General features: G+C 35.3%; 1 protein-coding gene across 1 annotated transcript in view; it reads right to left on the bottom strand.

The window, feature by feature from the left end:
- Window positions 1-22353, bottom strand: part of DOCK4 (dedicator of cytokinesis 4) — a 218982-nt gene that overhangs the window by 77124 nt on the left and 119505 nt on the right. Inside the window, exons 13-16 of the mRNA XM_053942036.1 lie at window positions 17276-17401; window positions 2419-2543; window positions 824-986; window positions 206-312 (exon numbers count right to left, since the gene is read on the bottom strand). Coding sequence (XP_053798011.1) covers window positions 206-312; window positions 824-986; window positions 2419-2543; window positions 17276-17401 — 521 coding nt within the window. The remainder of the gene's footprint in view (window positions 1-205; window positions 313-823; window positions 987-2418; window positions 2544-17275; window positions 17402-22353) is intronic.

Raw genomic sequence — 22353 nt, forward strand, 5'->3', positions numbered from 1 at the left:
CACATACCTAGATTCAATTGCAGTTTATAGGAATAGTCACCTTTTAGGAAAGTGAATATTAAACAATCAGCAATTGATATTTTAATGGTGACAAGATTATCACTCATTTGATAATCAATAAAGACTTTCTCAATTTAATGTCTCTGGGCATTTAAAGTAGGTTCCAGTGGAATCATTACGACTAATGACAGCTAACTCAAATTACCTTGTGTACAATTAGCTCATGGGTGCCATCTGGCAGAGTCCTCCCATTTTCCTGCATCAGGGGCACGAAAGAAAAGCCAAACAACTTCTTCTCACCCTTTTCTTTTGCTGAAATGCATATATAAATAGCAGTAGTTAAAGACAACAGCATACTTTTTAGACAAAAAAATGTATACAATGCAACATAAGAAAGTATACTGGAGCTGCAGCTAGTCAGATGAAGATTATCTTGAACTGCTGTTCTAATTTGTACATCGTCTCCTTTTTAATCTCCTAATTAAATCAGAAGGGAGTATTCTGAAATAATTTAGTATATATTAACAACAAATAATGTAAGCCACCAAATATGCAATCTTAGCAACATATAGAAGTTTATCCTCCTCTGTGAAACCTGTCTCTCATGCCTTGGAATGCAGAATGTGGAACCAGTCAGCAGTTTTTACCTCAAAATAATCTCTAAAATGTTTCATAATGTTTGAAAAATTTTAGAATTTTGTAAGTAAGGAAAGCATTACAGAGAAAGTTCATGCATCTGTCTTGTCCTTGAGGTGTTACAGAAACTCGTGTGCTGACTGCAGCCGTAAGGGGAGGACTAGCAGAAGTCATGAGCATCACTCACTGGAACAGTGCCGGAATTCACAGCGGATGTGAGCTCCTCTGAACTTATCCACAGGAATAGGAAGTTTCAGCAACTCAGCCCATCTGGGGCCATTGTTATGATAAAGCACAAAAGAATGGTACTCGCTGGCTGGTGGCTCTCCGGAGCCAAATGAGATAAAATCCTAATGAAGAAAAAATATGATTAAGGATAGATTAGTTCACTGGTAAAATGTCAGCAAGGACAAATCTTCCAAGGAAGACTATTTAATGTTTACATTCATATCATAAATGCCAAATGTGGTACAATGTTCAGTATCTTATAACCCTCAAAAACAGTAGCACTTTTTTTTATATTTGCAATTAGAGAATTATAAATGGCAAGAATTATTCACGTAATAATTGGGTGATCAGGATGTTGTGGATTCCCATGACACAACATGGTCCTGCCAATGTTATGCCCCAGCAAAACAAAGTATGGAACTGAGACCAGAACAGCCCAGGCTCAAGGTCTTCAGTCATCTGAAATAAGCCTGTAACCCTGGCACTATCAGTGATACGTCCCAGCATTAGAAAATAAATGTGGATTCTGTGACCAGGAAGAAGCAAAATGTTGGCTGCCTTTACAGCACCCATGACTGACTCTCCATAGCAAGGTAGACAAATGGATTTGTGCAAAGTCCTGACTCAGGGATATCTATTAATTCTCTGTGGGAAAGGTAAGGTGTAGCTTTTGCAGTTATAATCTCAATATCATGTTTTTGTTTAATATATACACACTCACACTTATGTGTATATATAAAAAATGTATCTATATTGGATGCCATGGATCAATATGCACAATTTCACTTCAGATACACAAACACACAATTTGAGCCAGGCTATTTTTGTAGCTTTTCTTCATTGTGTTACCCCACAGCCCATGAAGTCATGCAGAACATATGAAAATACTACTTCCAAATTTAAACCAAAGCAAAAATCATATAAAAATATGTGAGGAAAAGTTTGAATGTGAACAGAAATCTTTTTGGTACAGAAAAATTTTGAGAAACAGTCATCTATTAATAATTAAAATTTAAACCATTGCCTGTTTATAAGCTGTCATCATACAGCAGGATTAAATTAAATTAAATTAAATTGGAACATTGATTTATTTTTTTTACTGATACATGGTGCTGACTTTTGCAGCAAGAATCCTTGATTTATTAAAATCAGACAAAAATTCAAAATTATCAAGACAAGTTTTTCTGTGTAACATAAATCTTTGCATATTTCTAAGAGGAATTCTTAGAAAATACAGAATTTTCCCAAATTTGATCTTGCTTCAACATTTTTCAGCATATTAATGGAATCATTTGGTTGGCAATTTTATGTGTTTATCCCAATCATGTGATTCATCATAGAAATAAAACAAATATATATTAAGGTTTTATATAGACATTTTATAAATGTTTTAAGCAAAGTGGAAATATTTTGGTTACCTAAAGACAGCAAAAGATAAACATGTCCTCTCCAAAGCATTTCTGTATTCTTCAATCAGTGCCACAAAAAAAGACTTACATATGAAAAAATGTATCAAAAATAACTACAGCAAGGAAAAACATAAAACAAAGATACCTTTAAAATTTGACCACTGCTGTCCACCACATGCATTGTCACTTCCACATTTCTGGCCACACTTTTCCCTCCTTTCTCAAATTCTCCTCTTTCTACAGTGATATATAAATCATTCCTCATTTCACCTATCAAAAAAACAAACAGAACAAGGTGTCCAAAAGTCAGTCTGACTTGCTTAATTTTTCTTTCAGTACTTCAGTAGATTTTCATTCTATCTTACAAAGGATAGTGCTACACCCACAATTAATCAGTATTTTCAGATTTTAAACAATAATTGTTTTCATAAACCAAGAAAAGCAAATGATCTTCATCCCTCTCAAAACCCAAAGATTATTTGCCATACTAAACCAATTCTAGGGGCTTCTACTCATCTGTTGGGTCTGTTTGGTCTTTTCATTGGCCCCTCTAGCTATACTGAAGCCAGTGTCTAGCTCCACCTCATTTAATTCTTCTTCTAATCTAAGGCAATATTAATGTACTTCCTTTCACCTGTAATCATTACAGTTCTCTGTTTAACTGATTACAACTCTTTTCTGATTAATCTTAACAGCAAGTGTATTATTTTGCAAAAGGAAAAACCAAGAGGTTGGTATTCTTTCCATTAGAATGGCTATCTTCCCAGATTGTGAGTGGTACAATTTGTAATCTAAAAAATATTTTACATGTAATAGGGTGTTCCAAAGCTTAGGAGGAAAAATATTAGTTATTATTAGTTATTATTATTATTAGTTAGCTTATTTTTTGCTTGTTGGAAAGGCTTCTGAGAAATTAGACTCTTCATTAGGACATTTAAACTACAAATCCAATACAGACACTACCTAAGTACCATATGGTATGTACAAGTACTGTTAGCGTATCTAAATTTAAATTCTGTGCACATTCATGCACTATCATGCTAAGTAGTTTGTCAGAACATAAACAGATCATATGGACAAGATCAATAGTAATTTTATTTTAGTTTCAGTTGACACAAATTACAAAGTTTGATGAAAAAGGGAAGGAGTGTTTGCAGTGGGGACAGGACAGGGGAAAAGCAGTACTGGTGGTGACTGAAGTGCTATAGTAGGGAAGCCCCTGCTCTGTTTAAAGATGCTGAATCTATTTGTGAATAGTGTAAACTAATCCAGCTCTTGACAAACATTACCAGAACTACTTTGAAGCAATTGGACTTTCCTTGTGAAAGGAAGAACAATGAAGAATGAACATCATCATAATTAGGAGTATTTTCTAAAACAGAAATTGAAAATATGTGTTTTCCTCTAGTGAAATGCAAGTTTAGTGAAAAGGGAATATCATCTTTTAATAAGGCAGATTTTCACTCAGCATTGCTGAAAGTGTTATAGTTTAGTCTATTTATAGGTGTGCCACTTAGAAAGCAACCATGGGATGTGTACTTGTATTGTGGGTAAAATTAATTACAATCTATGTAACATAAACAATTAATGCATCTTCATTTTCCAGCTTCATTTTAATTTGCAAATAGAATTTGACTTGCTTGAACTTTCCACAATACTCTCATGTTTCACATTTCTTGTATTTTACTGTATACAACTCTCCAGTGATTTTTAAGTAACAGAAACAATGACCTTGCTATAGTCATCTAATATTCTATAATATTATTACATCACTGGATACAAAATAATTAAATGATTCCTCCAAAGCACAATCTAAATGATAAAAAATTAAAGAAGAAATTGCCACATCACAAATCCCTCAAGACGCATGCCCATAAACAAGGGCATGCTATTGTATTAACTTATCATCAGTCACCTACTGAAAAAATCATGGGCGGAGGCTCGGATACAGCTAGACAGAATCAACAGAATAAATACAAATAGTATTCACAAAATACAGATAGTATTCACTTAAGAGTGTCTGAAGTCAAGGATGAAAGTGCTGAATTACTAGTAAGTGTGTGCAACCACCAGATAACCACCAGATCAGTCTCTGGTTCCTGGTGGGAAACAGGTTTAAAAAAAGCAAAAGGTGATGGCTATTCAGGTGATGAACAGCAAGACTTGTAAGAAAAAAAAACATCAAACAAAAGCAAAACAAAAGGTATCTCAAAACAAAACCCAAACACAAACCCAAAGCTTTACAAAGGATGTTATGAATGTAAGTAACATAAAAGGATGAAAGGAAAGGATGGAGAAATTGTGGAAAAAAGATCAGCTACAGGATATGAAACAGGCAATCATAAGAACTCAAGAAATCCCTTGAGTTGAAAATAGCTGGAGGCTGGGAGAGCATCGGGGGCTAATTACCATACTCATATGTGCATATGCAGCTTTTACTTTTCCTTAGGATTTCCTTACAACAAGGGTCCTCAGCTAGATGGACCCTTAATCTGAGTCTGTAAAGCTGCTCTTATTTATTCAAACAATTAAAAAAAAAAAAACTTAAAAACTCATTAAAACTACCATTAAAACAATTAGATTATGATTATTCTACATTGCAGTACTATTTCATTATAAAAATTTTATAAGTTAGAATAGTATGATCACCAAAGAGCTTGCAGCATGTTGGGTCCTTGCTTAGCATATGCATATTCTGGGCTTGGTTCTAGTTAGTGCTGCCTGTTGGTCCCTTTCAAGTATTTGACATTGAGAAAATATGACAACACACAGTATTCAGAAAAAGAAGCTTTGCTATAGAGCCAATTGGAGCAAACAACACATAGGTGCAGCAATATCTCTTTAAAAATTGACTTGAATCCTATATGCATTTGTGCTATATTATTTTCATTTATCAGCACAGATCTATTTCAATTTTCCATGGGATTTTCACAGAAACATGACCACAACTGAATAAGCATTTCCACCACAAATGTAGTTACTTTCTCCAGGTGTAACTCAGTGAAAACTGCAAGTTTTCCTTTTTAAATAGAGTAAACTGTATGGGATTTAAATGCAAATGAAAATGACAGTGGAATGGGATGCCCTATTACCAGAAGTGTTGAAGGTCAGGTTGGAAGGGGCTTTAAGCAGCCTGCCCTACTAAAAGATATTCCTACCCATGTAGGTGGGCAGAAATAATAATATTTAAATATCCCTTCATACCAGCCCATAACTCTATGCAAAAAAATAGGAGAGCATTTTCAAAAGAAGTCATTGGGGCTCCACAGAAGTGAAGGAGGCTTTTAAAAATTGTGTTTCAATGCAGTTCAAGTTTTTTTTTTTTAATCCAAACCTGCCGTGTTTTACCTTTTTAATTGCCAGAAGAAATCAAATTACAGTGGAAAAAGAGGTGTAGGGTGTATTTTCTCAAACATTTATCTGCTTTTGGCCTAACAGAGCTTTGGCACAGTTTTTAATCAGTGTCATGAAAAGATAGTTCAGATGAATCTTGCCCTCACCTCTCTCCATTCAGGAAGCTCTGCTCTGTTTTCAATGTCTTGAAGAAACTCAAGACATGTTGGTCATCTTAGTGAAAGAAAATACCATTTTTTTTCCATTACCATGCATGGCAAATTAAATCTAGGAGGAGACTAAGCCTCTTATGCTATATGATGAATAACCATGTTTTATAAGGAAATTAATAGAAAAGCAGAAGGGAGATGATTGAAATGGACTGGAGAATTAATTTTCCAGTAAAGTCAAGTCCAGAAAAGTAAACTCTGGACTATGCATCAAGTACACAGTCTGAACCAAGTGGATACAACATCAGCTTTCTTTCCTCAAAGTATGTGGCATATCTGGCATTTTATAATATCTACAGAAATGTAAGGTTCAATGTAAACTTGCCTCCTGTCTGGAGGCACACAGATATTTCACTCTTGATTTATAACACAATCATTACTTACAACCAAAGTATAAGAAAACCAACTCTATTGAACTTGCACATTTCAGCTATGAGTCCTGAGATGTTAAGAACTCTATACCATGTTCCTGACAAATCTTTAGCACAGTATTTCAATAAACATATTACAAGTATAAGCTCATAAAATCAAAAAATCAAAAGGTTTATAAATATCAAGCACAAAGCCTTATCAGAAAACAGCTGCTGGCAAAAAAGAAAATAGATTTGACAAGTAAATGTCACGCTGGAAAGAAAATCAGAATAAAAACCTAGAAAAATATATTTGGATACCAAATTTTTAAATTATTTAACTATTGATATAATGGCCTGGAGATATCCTAATCACTTTTAATTTCTTATTGTTAAAATAAGAAATCTTCCTTAACAGAAATTTTCACTCCAAAAATTGCGATTGTCTATTTAAATTAAATTAGGGCATTCATTTGTGGCCCCACTTCTCATTAAAAAAATTCCAAATCCTCTATGAAGCATTCAAATATCAGCAAATTGCTGAATCTATCTATACTCCTTTAACTGATTTTTCTTATTTATGGTAACTATAATTGCACATTTGATTATAGGAATATGCATCATTTTTCTGTGGGATCTTTGCCTTCACCAGTACACCAGACAGATTAAATCAACTCCTTGTCACTAAGGTAGTCAATTACAACCATAAGTAGCACTGAAAGGCCAAGTCCTGATGGATATCAGAGTTCTGAGGTAGGTTTTGGTGAGTACAGATGGTATCTTCAGCTAAACTATCTGCGTGACTCAAATCTTATAGGTGTATGTGTACTGAGACTTTTTACAGTGTAACACTTCACCAAATGTGAGGAATCAACACAGAAATAGGAAGGGCACATTTCAAATAGCACAGTTCATCAGATTTTAATTACTGGTTGAAAGCATACCTACAGAATTAAATCTCTATCAGACAAGAGGCTTTAGAGGACATGAAAAAAGCAACACACTAATTCCAGCCCATTTCTGTGCTGAGAAATACAGTGTCTCCTTCTCCAAGCTTGTTTCAGTGAAAACATCCAATGGCTGTTTAATATGTTTTATGCTTTAATAGCATAAAGTTTGTTACAGGAATAAGCAACAGAAAACAAGATCAAAAATTCTGCTCAGCTTTTGAAGTGACAAACCTACCTCTACCTATAATGATACTGAGTGGTATGAAATATCTAGACCACTTGAAAGCATTTGTTTCAAAAGAAAGGGCAGCTCATTTCTCCCTGCTCTGATGGGGCATTTCCATTCCCTGGCCCCTGTCATGACAGGTCACTTTCAGCTTTCTGAATTTAGGGCATCCAGACTGTGAAATGAACTTGCAGAGAGCAACATCCAGTTAGTAACATTCTTAGCCAGAGTCAAACCCCACTGTAAATCAGCTTTGTCTAAGACTGTCAGTTTTCTGGGTAAGAAACGACAGTCAAATAGTGAATCACACATGTTTAAAATCATTAAACATTTTCTGTGAAGCTAAGGTCTCCTTAGAAGTCAAAGATACTTCCAAACATGTAGGTTATGAGCTGAGTCAACAGAAGCTGGAGAAAAGCAAATTAAAGGAGTCATGTGTTGCATTTCTGTGTTATTTGAATGACTTCACTGCTTAAAAAGCTGCTTGTCTTGGTAAAGCTACTTTCTAGACACTATTACAAGATAAAAAAGTAATTAACATGTTACAACCAGCATAGGTAAGACAGAGGATTGTTGTACATTGGGAGTGAGATGATAAACAACAAAGAAGAAATAAGAAAGTTGGTGTTGGTCCCTATGAGAGTGGGAGGTAATAAGCTGTTTCTTGGAAAAAACAGAACTGTGAGGATCAAAGAGTGTACCTAGGGAAGCTGTTTGTTCATCTTACAATCATGCAATTGAATGTGTTGAAAAGTGGTATATTCTGTCATAATTACAGAAGTGACCCAATAAACCAAACACTTTGGAACTTCTTAGTTAGCACCCTATGAATTCACCTTTTCATCAAAAACAGGCTGACAAATTCCTACAAGAGCTTCTAATATTAAGTGAGGGTTAAAGCCACATGGAAACTGAAATTCCACAGAATTTAACAACAACAAAGTCGAGCTGCAGGGGTGTGAATATAGACATAACATTTTGATGTAGCATAAGCTTTCAGTGCACATGCTGCATGGACAGCCACTCTGGTATGTGAATTTAACTGTAATTGAAAGGTGTTGAATTGAAATGTCCAAGTTGCTAAATAGAAATGTGTAGAACTCAGCATTGGCAGTACCTGCCTATCATATGGTCTTGTCAATACATTGCAACTTTGATCTGGCAAAATTATCTTGAAAGAACTCTCTATGGGTTAGGAGAGGAAAAACTCCAAACCCCTCTTGTCCCAGCTGTAGGTGCTTACCAGGTACATTACAGCTCAAGAATTCTGACCCATGAAGAAGCAAAAGCTTCATTACTTCAATCCAACTAGCAATGAATTGTACAAGGGCAGAATGAGGGCAAGGGACTGATCAGCATCAATTACATGCAAAAGTCTAACATTAAGAACAGGAGGAAAGGCCAATTAAAGTCAAAAACAAACACAAGAAGACTTCTGGAGGATTCCAACTATACTCAACCTGCCAATTATAAACTACAAATATTAAATAAGCAGTAAAGAGAAAAAAGCCAGGAGTAATTTTCAGGAGATGACAATGTGTGCTCAGGGTCATATTATGCCAACTGCAGAGTTTTATTATGGGATGCCTCTGAGGCTCCCTTTCCTTCATAGGTGGAGGCTCCATCATCACTGTCAAGGACCTGTGTATAAGCACTGGTCTCCTGCTGCTCCCAAGATATGCCTATGTGTAAACTGTCCCCAGCTGAGAGATGCTTAACTGCACCCACTGAACCTCAGGTGACAGGAACAACACAGGTCATCACTAGTAAGGAGAAAGTCAGATCAGTACAAGTCTCAGGAGAGCCTTTGCATGAATGTATCATTTGTGCTGTTATTTTCATAGAAACATTTGCACCTAACCTAGGCATCAAAGAAATGATCTTTCATCATAAAATTGTTTTTGAACTTACACTGGCAAAGCTGTGAGTTGCAACTGCAACACATATATTGTAACAAGACTTTTCACGTGTTTCAAACATATTTAGAACTGCAGAATCTCTTGTAGCATATTAATATGAAACAAGGTTTTCAAGCAGAAGATAGCTGTCAAAGATCAAAGGTAGCATCTTTGTTAGAAACAAGAGAGTAGTTTGCCAGTTAGCCTCAAAAAGCTTTCTAGTGAAATAAATTTCAATTTTATTGTTTAGTAGGGTAACAAAACACAGCATGACTGTGTTTGAACAAGCATCTCTGATAGTTACTGCTGTCCTGACAGCAGTAATTTAAAAATAAGTATACAGACCTCACAAGGAGCTTTTGTTTGGAACTGCTTTTTTGAAAGCTTTGCTCAGAACTGTACGTCTTTTAGAACCATGAATTGCGAAAGAGCAAAAAACATAATTTTGTTTAGAGGAAGTTCCTGTTCATTTACATCTATATAAAATACAAGCTAATGAGATGCTTTATTCTCTAAACATATCTTGAACAGCTCTTTAAAAAAATTTCAGTTGTAGGGTCTGAAAATCTCTGTATGTGGCACAGACAAAATGGTATTAACCCAGAATGTAAATCTTGTGGAGGAAAACATTCTAGAGAAAAGATCCTTAGAATACTTTGTAGAATGGGAAAAGAGCTGTGTAGCAACTGCCAGTGGGAGGATATAAAAAAAAAAGGAAAAAAAAAAGGCAGCAGAAGGTGATTTTAACTTTTAATTTGAGGAGAGTGCTAAGGAAGCTTAGTAAAGTTTTCCGTCTTGCTAATCCCTTTCTGGCAGTTGAACTTTGATGATTTCATTGTCCAACTTCCATGCAATGAGCTGGGACATCTTCAACTACAGCAGGTTGCTCAGTGCCCTCTCCAATTTGTCCTTAAATGTTGCCCAGGGAGAGGACGCTCTCTCTGGGCACCCTGTGTTGGCGTTTCTACCCTTTTTAAAAAAATTGGTGCAATGTTTCCTTTCCTATAATCACTAGGTACTCCATGTGACTGCCATGACTTTTCAAATATCATGGAGAGTGGCTTGGCAACTACTTCAGCCAATTCCCTCAGGACCCTGGGATGCATCTTGCCACAGGTCACAGACTTAAGTATGTTCAGATTCCTCAGGTGGTTAGTGTTTTCCTACATAGGGAGGAACTTTGCTTCCTTCAGTCCCTCCCTTGAGATCCACAGATTTGAGAGGTTGAGAAGAGAGACTTACAGTGAAGACTGAGGCAAAAATACTGTTGAGTATCTCAGCCTTTTCTCCTCATCTGCTGAGACCAGTTTACCAGTCATGTCCATCACAAGGAGTATGCTTTTCTTTTCCAGCTGCAATACTTACAGAAGTTCTTATTTTTCTTTGCATTCCCTTGCTGATTTCAGCTCCAACTTTGCCTTAGCCTTCCTGACCCCATCACTACACATCTGGGCAAAATCCCAATATTCTTCCCAGCATACCTGTTTGTATTTTCACTGCTTCTGCATTTCCCTGTTGTCTTTTAGTTTGACCAGCGTGTCTTTACTCAACTATTCTTTTCTCTTGCCTTCCCTTCCTGATTTCTTACACATTTAACTTAAAAACAAAAATTAATTTAAAAAATTCAAGTTAAGCAATCTAGGAACATTTGTGAAAATTGTAACACAGAAGAATGTTATCTGAGAAAAGGGCATTCTTAAGGACAGCAGCTCAGGAAGACACACAGGCATCCTGCATTACATAAAGAATTTCATCACTGTAGGAAATGAAATCCCATCACTGAAACAATTTCCTTTTTGTTTTACATTTTAGAAGATACTGAAAGACTGACTGGTTGCTTATCAGGGAATATATTCAGCACTTTTAAAAAGGGGGGGCAAATCTCATTGACATGCTTGAAGCTGCCAGTGAACATATTTGAGTTTTAAAGACTGTGACAACCACCAGTCAGCTGTCTGTTCAGTGCTTTTTCCCCACACAGCATACCTTTACTTCTCCATCACTGAGGCAAAGAACAACCAAGCAAATTTTGCACACATTCACAAGATTTATGAGTAATATACACACATGACTCAAGAATGAGAAAATGTTTTACTTGGTGCTTAAATATATACATACAAAGAAAAACTCTGAGACTGATACCTTCTGGGTGATACTTAACAAAGAATTTTTTTGGGGCAGGCTGTGTGTCTGTATTTAAGTATATTATAGGGGATAGGCAGAAAAAAATTAAGGCAATTTCAACTATTTATATACTAGCAGCCACTTTATATATTATGACTGGTATTCTTTTTTATATATGGGAAACTTAGTTAAAATAACTGTGTATGTTAGGATTTTGGGAGCATTGGTCACTTTGGTAACACCACTTCATTTTTATTAATGGATTAGGTAGACTTGGGCATTTAAACCAGAAATGAACAAACTGATTTCTTAGTACTCTCCTAAGTTACTTTACTTTCGTTTTTTAATAAAACATTACCTGCATTTTCAGCTTTACTGCAGAAACATTCAACAAGCTCTAAGACACACTCACCAGAAAACATCTAATTAAGCAAATGAAATGCCCTTTACAAGGAATTCTCAAATACTTTCAGATTTCAAATGGATTGTACATTTACCACATAATACCCAACTGTTCTGTGACTTTTTTCTCTTCCTTTTAACAATGAGATGTAAAACAAGCTGTTTTGAACAAGTGAGGAATAAAAGACTTGTGAACTCTTTTCAACAGATAACTTTGACCTGTTGACTTTGTCTAGCTTCAAAATAAAGAAAATATTTCCAACATAATTTTGAAAGACTGTTTACTTTAACAGAGCTAAAGCACTCATTTGTTAGTTTGCCAGTGTTCCTTACCTGGTTTATCAAAGAAAAACTTCCAAGCCATAACTATCCTTGCATACACTTCCCATGCAACACTGCTACTTATTCTATACTCAGTAGAAAGCCAGATTATTCTTCAAATACTATAAACTGCAGAAGACCCTTTTCCCCATTCTTCATTTCCAGAGATTTTAAATCAAGGGAAGTACACTTAAATTCTGGCTTGTCTTCCCTTTCCATCGTTTTCTTCTATTTTTTCCTTCAGTTTCTAATGAACCAAAAAAATAAGACAGAGGAGATGGAAAGGAGAAAGAAAACAATATACAAGTTCCTTGCACTTGTCTAATTAATTTCATCAAACCCTTCTTTTCTCCAGTGAATTATAGAAGTGTTAATTCCTTCAACAGATAGGATTAAAGTTTTTTAAAAGTATTAAAATAGGATTTGAAAAGCAGAAGATATTCCCCCTAGAGTACTACAGTTTGTGAAATGTCAAAATGCAGGGTGTGTCATTTTACTCCACCATATTGCTCAACATATTTTGTAAAACTAATATATCCAGTGGCAGAAGTTAAATTCAAACTGTTTGTACTTCATATAGTATAAAGAAGTTTGGAAAAATTCACTCCACTGCTCAAGGGAAAAAAATGTTGAAGTGTGTCAGACATAGATTTCTTCTCCTCGAATCAACAGCTGTTTACTAACTCCAAGCTCACTGGCAGACACAGACACTTACCATGATGAAGACAACATATTCCATAGCTTTCTTTACATTTTTGCAGAATCTTTTTCTATGCTTTGAAAGAATTAATGCCTCTAGTCAAAAAATCACATAATTGAAAATGAATGTTACCACAAAGATAGCATTTTGTGAGACTGTATAAAAAGACAAAGATTCTACTCTAGTTTTATTTTAAAAAGCTTCTGAAAATAGTAAGAAAGGTTGGTGAGTGTGTACTTGAACATGAAAAGACCTTTTAATAATCCAGATGAAAGCATGATTAGTACATTCAGTAGCTTTGAAGGACAGGATCTGATGAGATTTAACTGGACCACAAAAGGACATCTAATGAAGTTAAAAAGTGACAAACATAAAGCAATGCAGACGTGATGGTAAAAAAATTCAGTTACTTTTCCTAAATTAAGCATATGAAAGCTTAACATAGGAAACTTAAAAGCTTGGCAATATCCTCCTGGGCACCTCATTCTATCTGTTAAATGAGCAAAAATTGCAAAAAAGAAAAAGACCATGCTGAAGCAAAATGCAGCTTTTAATCTTGGACAAATAAGTTTGAAAGAATGAAAATTCAATTAAAAAAAAGTAATAGTGCAGCTGCATGTAGCATTTTTAGCAATGCTATTTGTCAAAATTTATCACACAAATAGAAAAGGACCAAAAAATGTACCCTTGTGTACAAGGTAAACACTAGTCAATGCAGAACCCTTGTAGGGATGCACCCATTCTCTAACCTCTTCTAATATCATATGAGTTTAATAATTTGGATGGACATGAAAAAATATTAACTCTTATCCTTAAAACATAAGGTGATCAGATGGCAGCAGTGGTAATGGCATCAGTTCAGATCATAAGCTGAAAAAACAATGGCTATAGCTAACTGATATCCACCTGTCAAAGTCCTTTGAGTTGTAATCCAACAGGCCAATTGTTTACACACCAAAATAAATTTATGGACATTTTGAGCTGCTGTCCTCTATAAGTCACAGAGCCTTTCAAAATCAAATCCATAGCAGTTTTAAGTCAGAATTATCTCATCATATTACTAATAGACAAAGATGCATAGAGGAAGTTTGTAGGTAAAATTTAGGAAGTAAGGTTTGGACCTCACTGAATTGCTTAGTGAAAAAAGTATTCTACAGGAAGATGATGAGATTACTTTAAGTGCTAATGTCTCACACTAAATGGATTTTGTCTTTGAATGTACAAAGTAGTTAAGACAACAACTACCAGTAAACTACCAGTAATAGACTTAGCACTGTTAAGAACAGTGTAGCTCAAATGAAGTAAAGCAGATGCAGTTCTGATCGGGAATGCACAACAAAGGAAGACATGCACCTATATGTATGCTTACCACACAAAAGTTTAGTCTATTTTCAAATGGAAGGCAGAGTGAGCATCTCTCATTTACATCCTCATTTAGACAAATAGCTGTGCTAGGGTTTATTCCAATTCTAAAAACTCCAGACAACACATATTAGTGATCAGGCTTATTTACGGAATTAGGTATTTTCCACAATGGCGCCAAAGAACATATACATGCACATTTAAAACACATGAGCATGAACAGCACTGAAGGCATGCACTGATACAGGTGCTCTAAGTCAAATTTGGAAAGAGATTCCATAATACTGAACTACATAAAATAGCAAAAAAGCGGGTAAAAGTATGCATAGAAAAAGGGCTTTCACATTTCATTACCTATTATGCATGTAAATTTAACCTAGAGTGCTCCTCAAAAGTATACTACATTTGTAAATATCAAATGCTAAATTTAATATACTAAGTAATGATGTGGTTGTTAGGAAATGGTGAACACAGAAACTCAGTGTGCAAGCACAGGTGTCCTTCAATGTTGTACAAAGCTTCCAGAGAATATTGGCTGTATATCTGCAGGCAACCACACTAGAACGCTGGAATAGAATTTACCAGTGCTTGCATGGAGTCTGCCCTGAAATCCTGGTCAAACCTAGAAAATGCATATTGATTATCTTCACAAGTTGACACTTTCACTGCCTTTCCTTCTTTTGCTGGCTAGAATAAAGTGAGTTACCTATTTCACAGCCTTTTTGAATGATAGCCATCTACTTTTTTTCCAGCCATTTACTTAATTTCCTATAACACTTGGAGTTCTTCATGATGAAATTCCAAAGGTCCTGGATATTATATTTTGTGGCTTCAGCCTGTCAAGTTGCAGTGACACAAAAAGCATTACTCTATAAAAACATGCACTATTACTGTCAGTTCTGGTTTGGCACGTATGCTGATCCCTGTTACTTTTCACAGCAAAATCTCCACAGAGAAAAGGATTGGTATGACAAAAAAAGAAGGTCAGAGAGAGTTTAAATACACCAGAATAGGAGAGAGACCTAAAATATGGCATTTCTAAGAGAGATACTGAAGTTTAGCAGCATGAAGCATTTCTTATTGAATAATTCAAGAGAGTCTTATTCACAACACTAACCTAAGTGCTAATTAGCCACAGCAACACCCTTTCCACAAAAATATAAAATAAGATCTAATTAATGGTCACTTCTAGTGGCAAAAGATGAAGTTTTCTAATTTATCTGTGGAAAAAAAATCACTAGAAGAGAAATAAAATGAAAGGGAAGCTTTAAATTAAAAAAGCATTTCAAAGGCTAGGTTGCTGAGGGCATTTCAGGGCCTAGGGCTCACTGCTCTGGTTAGTCCTTGAAACTCATCATTGCAAGATTAAAATTATTATTTCTCTTTAGGGGAAATCCCTTCTATGCCAGTAGACTCAGAAGTTGTATATTATTTAAACTGATGCATGTATACAACTGGACTGAGAAAGTAGTACACCAAAACCCATATAATTTTTTTTAACTAAAACAGTGAAAAAGTGAACCTGCATAACTCTTTGAAACTGAGTCAAGAAACTACTCCAGCAGCTGATTACACTGTACTGTTATAACATGTTTCTTGCAGTTTAGAACATCACATTATTTCTCAAGTGGAAAATGAGGGGATAAGAGATCTATTCATAGCAAATTTGATAACACAGAGAAGCAGGTCACTAAATCATAGATAACTGGGGAAATTATTCCTAATGGGAGTTACAATGTGCTCAGTAAAACTGCTTCCACTGCTATCTGCCAGACTATTTACAACACCCATTTGATTCAAATTTCAAATCCAACAGTAAGACAACAAATAAAACCTAGCTAATAAGCCATGAAATTTCATTTGAATTGCTTCCATTAGGCATATATATATATATATATATATATAAACTAACTTCAATTTAAATGGCACCTGACTTATGCATTTCATTATTCTAAATACTGCAATCATACTATTTTCATTGCAGTGCTGAAACTGTTTTATTAACTTGTATTATGTACATGTTTTAAGTGACCAGTAGTGCTGATCAAGGATGCAGAAGGACAAATGTTTAACTGGCAGTAAGCACACAAGAGTGAATTCTCAGTTGTCAAGTTTCAGGCAAAAGTTCAAGAGAAATACATGCCCACAGCTAAAGCTGAACCTCATTACTGAGTTTCAAATGCCTATTTAAGACCTTCTTGATTAGTGAAGTATGAAAGTTTATTTATTCTTGCCTCAGAACCCTAGTTTACTTCTGATTTATGTCCACAGGAATGCAAAGACAGATCTTTATATGAAGATAGTCCCATTTAAAAATCTGAAAGTCATGAGGATGATTTACACTTGAGAAAGTTTTAGCTGAGTCTACACATACAGTCTTGACTAAGATGTGAGCTCCTCCCTGCAACATTTCTCAGCAACAACATAACACCATAATCATGCCAAACTGATCTGCTTGAAAGTACGCTTTTCCTTTAAAGAGACATTTGTTTCCTAATTTTCAGCAACCCACTAAAACTTTTAAAAATATTTATTTCAGGGATGTAGCTATAAATTGTTCTATGATCTTCTTCCTATATTTGCTTCTTCACATTCACACTGACACAATCTTTCCACCTTCCTTAGCACTGGTTTAACTACTTGCATATTTTGTCAAATCATATAAGCAAAATGAAGTCTCTATATTATTATCCATTTCCAGTCTTGGAGACCCAAACATTGTGAAAGCAGAAACTGTACAGTACCAGTGAAATTCTGTGTGTCTTCATTTAAAGAGCTACCAGCTCCTATGAACAAAATGTTCTGCTGGTTATCTTTTTACCTACATAGAGCTCAGTAGTCTTGCATTCAGTCATCTTCACTTTTATGAAGTGAGGTTACAGGTCTCAAAAAAAGGCTGCTTTTTGACACTGGCATAGCAACCAGACAATATAATGTAATGGGGCCAATGGGACACAGTTTTCTTCTATCTTTATGAAAAAAATGGTAATATAAAAGTCTTGGGAACTGCTTAAGAAGTTTCAGAATACACTATTCATTTGAAAACCAGCTGATAATCAAGTTTTTTCTTTTACTGCTTATTAGGATAGTTTTCTCTTTAACTTACCAGGCATTATAATATTGGAAAAACCTAGTTTCCTTGTTATGGATACTCCATGTGTAAATCTAGATGTATACTCCCTCCTAATTTGTTCTATGTCTCCATGAAGCAACTGAAGAGAAACTGCCAAACCTGAAAATGAAGAGAAAAACTATTAAAAATTAGACATTCATATTATTATCAGTATTGCTTAAAAATTTTATATATTTGCTAGTATATATGCATTCTTGAGAACAGAAAATTCAGAGGAAGTTTAGTAATAACAAGCCAACCCACTTCAATTTTTAAGTGTAATTGCAAAGGGTATCAACATCCAAAAATCAGTAAAGTCTTGAAGACAACAACCCATGAAAACATTAGCAAATTATTACTGATGTGTAATTGAACCACAATGACATGAATGAAAAATACGTCAATAGGGATGGACTAATGTTTTAACTAAAAAGAGAACTAAAAAGAGGTCAGTTTGGAGAAATTTCAATCAGATTATTTGCTACCATTTTAATTTTTCACTTCCTTCAACACAATCCTGCCTTTATTGGCATGCAAGAAAAATGGTCCCGGAGCTATGGGTGAAACACAGAAATCTCATCACAGTGTATCACTTTATATTACCTCGTATAAAGTTATACAATTTATTCATCCAAAATGTGAAGAAAAATATTCTAGTAAGCTACTATAGCATAATCAGTATTCTTAGGAACAGCAATTTTATAATGACTGAAATTACAATTTTTGTTCAACATTTATCAGATTTAATCAATCACACTCTTTCTTAAGTTTGCTAGAAGACATGCAAAATGCAAGGATGGCCATATAATAATTTTCCAATTTTTATTCCTCTAAAACCAAGGAAGCATAACTTCTTCTACTACATCTGCAGTATACAAATAAACTGCAAATCATTACAGTTGAGATTAACAAAAGCAACAGGCATGCCTTTTGGTTATTTCAAATATAATCACTGAGGCAAGTGTCTGAGTGATACAGCTTGTAAAGATTAATCTTGCCTGACCTTCAGCGTTACTACAGCATATCCTGTGTCAACATACAGATCAAGGAGAAGATAAAAGCAAACTCTGCGTATACACTCAACAAGTGGAGACAGACAACTCAGAAGAAGAGTCATAACGAACTTGAGATACAGCTGAAGCAAATAGCATGTACAACACAGACTGAACAACAAGGTCATCAGTCCTTTTGGCTTTGAAAGAAATTTTCCCTACAACCATTTTACTGTTTAGCTGAATAAATTTACTTGAAGTCTGGCAGTTCCTAAAATCAGGTCTCAGAATTCTCTGCCATGTACTGCCAGTCCAGGGTCCTGCAGATCAGATATCTAATTACTATGACAACTTTTATATTTTTCCTCTTACCTACACTTACATTTTCTTATTTTGGCAGCTCCAGAGAATGTGATACTCTGACCAAACTTTCCTTCTCATGAAAAACAGCTTGCCTACACATCTCCAACTGGGTACATAAACAAATCTTACAAGGAAAAGCATTCAGTGAAGGCTTTTCTATTTTAAGGACTGTATTTAATACCATGGATATTAATTATTTTTGTAGGGGAATTTGTTTTACACAGTGAATGACCTTTAGGAAGAAGTGGCAATCATTATTTGGGCAGGTGAGAAAACAAACCGCTAGCTGTACCGCTAGCGGTACAGAAGCTTGGTACAAAGTCATACAGGCAAAATTCAGGCTCTGTAAGAGAGGTGAAAGGTTTTTCATTGCTGTATGGGAATAGCTAGGCTGAGTACAGCTCCCTGATAAAAATGGATATATAGCCCACCCCCAATCTTGCTGCTTTTATATTTTAAAAAATTGTTATACATACACATGTATAATCATGCCCTCAATATGCCCCTATTGCACTGTTTCCTTGGAAACCTGAAAAACCCATTTGCTATTGCTACAGATCACATCAACCACAACAGCATTAATCAGATATTGTACACCACCTGGTATAAAGTTATTGTGTTTTCTAAACAAGGGTTGGAGTCTCCAAATCCAATTGTCTTTAAGTATGAATTTCACAGATTTCCTTGAAGAATTTTATTTAACTCTAAAATTAGATGTCAAAAAAACCTCATCAAAGGCTAAACAGTTTTAACTTGAGAAAAAAGCTATCTGTCAATGATTTGAAGTACTTGCTCATGCAAGGCAAGAAAGATATAGAGCTCTGTATTTTATGGCATTCATTGTTAGAAAATAAAGAATCATCTTTATACATCCAAAAGCATCAAGAAATCTCTCAGTGAACACACCTGAAACACAGGTAAGTCATTTTACCCATAGTTTAGATACATCTTTGGAGTATAAATGGCATGCATTCCCCAGCTTTTCAGAAAAATGAAGAACATTGGATTACAGATAGCAAAGTTACTTTAAAGTGTTATATGGTGTAAAGAGGCCAGTAAATAGGAAAGAGTGAAAGTCAGCCAAAATGGAAACAAAGCAAGGATGCACAGAGAAGGAAATCTGAAGGACCTCCATAAATCAAGTCTTCAAGTTAACAGTTTTGCCACAGAGGACCCAGCTGTCAAACTAAAGGGAAATGACAAGAAGGGAAGTAGAACTGATAAATCTGGTAAAATGCTAAAGTTAGGAGCACGCGTACTTTTACATATTCAATGTAAAGAACACAATTCCTAGGTAGGCATTCAGATTGCTCTGTCAAAGCTCCACTAATTTTGCAAGGCATCCAAGGCTACCCTCCATTAAGGACCTAAAATCCTAAAAGGCATACTGCTACTGAGGTGTGATACCCACAATACAGAACAAGTTGCCTGAATTCCCAATGATTTGTTACATTCAGGATGTTGAGATAGGCAAAAGGAACATATTATATTTCAAAGGGTTTCCCCTAGAACTGGTTTCATTCTGCTCTCAAGCTCACACTATTTGATGACCAGTAATTGGCCACTGGTGAGATGTTCATAGGCCTCTAGAATCATCCTATGCCAGTACTTCCAAGGTGTCAGTTATGGTCATATGTCTTTACTCTTCTGTGTTCTATTTTAGTCTAGGGTTATAGCTAGTTAACTCTACACTGAGTAACTACATTTTATAGCTATTTGTTAAATACAAAGCATATATACACCACATGACTGCACAAAACTATGCAAGAGCTATAACATGGCAGATGAAATGTATTATTTTGTCATTAGATATATGCTTTTACAAGTCAGAACAAATAAATCTCCTGTCAGAACAACGCAGGGTAAGACAAGTTCAGCCAGCCAAAGCCAGATAGGTAAAGAGGACCTTGTTGTCAGCTAAACACAAAGTCTGTGGCCAGTTGCAAGCCACAGCAATCCCATATTCATGGGTTTATAAAAATGCAATACACTCGCTAAAGAAAGTAGACACCCATCATGACTGAGGAATTACACAAATGTAATAAAAATCATGGGGAAGAGATATTTTAAAAAGATGGATTAATCCACATTTTGCAAGAGCCTAGAGTTTGTATGCTTATTATAAATTGAGCTACCAGAATACCAATAAGCATTGACTAGCATGATTTAAAACATACTGACACATCACATTGAGATTTTCAGAAGGGTGCAGATTCAGCTTAAGAGGGACTCCCTCAGACACATTGCAAAACAAAGTAGATTGAAGAGGAACTTGCAAGTTGAAACACATCACCCTTAAAATAAAAGAGAGGAGATTTAGACCAAATGTTAGGAAGAAATTCCTTATGGCGAGGGTGGTGAGTCACTGAAAAAAGATGCCTAGAGAAATTGTGGGTGTCCTGTTCCTGGAAGTGTTCTAGGCCAGGTTAAACTGGGCTCTGGGCAACCTGATCTAGTAGGTTGCATCCTTGCCAAGAGCAGGGGGGACTGCACACAGCAAAAATTAGTTTTAGAAAAAATTGGAGCATTTGTGATGGGACAGCTGTTCACAGACAAAGCAAAATAGAGATCTGCAACATGTCACTATACACTGCACACAACCACTGACTGTGGTTGATAGGACCACCACACCATTTATTACACCTGGGAGCCATCAAAAACTTCATAACTATACATTTTCCATTTCTAGAACATTAAGAGCTAAAACATAACAACGAAAATTATTACCCAGTCTCTGAAGGACTGGCACATTTTTTTAATAAGGTATATAGTCTAGCTTTGTCCCCTCAGAAAAAAAGCTTCATTTACCTCCCCACTGATAAATAAAACTCTTGTGTTAGCTATTATTCTTTATTTATCCCAGTTTTGAAACCACTACAACAATACTCTGTAAGGAACTACAAATAGATATACTTTTATTTCTTTTGCAAGCACATGAAATGTCTTACTATTAACTTGTACTAAATTTCAATACACAACAGATTATTTTTATAATTCAGATGAAAGACAATGCAGACAATTGTCAATCTGCTGAATAAGCATCCCAGATTTTTGTTAGATTTGTCATTTTACCTTCAAACAGCTTTTGTACTGCATTATTGATTTCTGCACTTAGTTATGACAGAAGGCATCTGTTCATTATGCTTATAAACCCTTTATTTGCATTTGGGCTTCTGAGGGCAGGGGAAATAATTTACATTCAGCTTCTATCTGCTGGCAGCAGAGAATCCTAGATCATATTTAGAAGAAAATGCCTAGCAGCTGCTCAGAAAACTGACAGAAGAAAAAAAACAAACCTCAGACAGAATGTTGTTCAGCACTGTTTGTATTTTAAGAAAAGTAATAAAATAAGGCATCTGTCCAAATAAAGCTGCCTAAAGATGTTAAAGCTTTTTGAGGGTTTACAGGTGTTCCCATTTCCAGTAGTGCTTTAAGTGCAAAGTTAAAAAGGTACAGGTAAAACCAGTAGATTTGCACAACCAAATGGTTTACTGATTTAATGTGATCTGGGACAAACAGCTGTATAAATTTTGGCCACAGAAAACTCTGTGTAGAAAATCCCACAAATTACTGTCTGGGAATAGAAAGCTAAGAAAGGAGAGGTAGATTCAGTCCTTGATGGCCTTTTTGAAGACTTCATTCTGATTAATTTGAATTATCAAATTAAACTCTGAACTCCTCTTTTCCTCAGCTTTAAATTCTGGGGTTTAGCTCAGT

Source organism: Vidua chalybeata, chromosome 5 (genome assembly GCF_026979565.1).
Source record: "Vidua chalybeata isolate OUT-0048 chromosome 5, bVidCha1 merged haplotype, whole genome shotgun sequence".
Taxonomy (NCBI): Eukaryota; Metazoa; Chordata; class Aves; order Passeriformes; family Viduidae; genus Vidua; species Vidua chalybeata.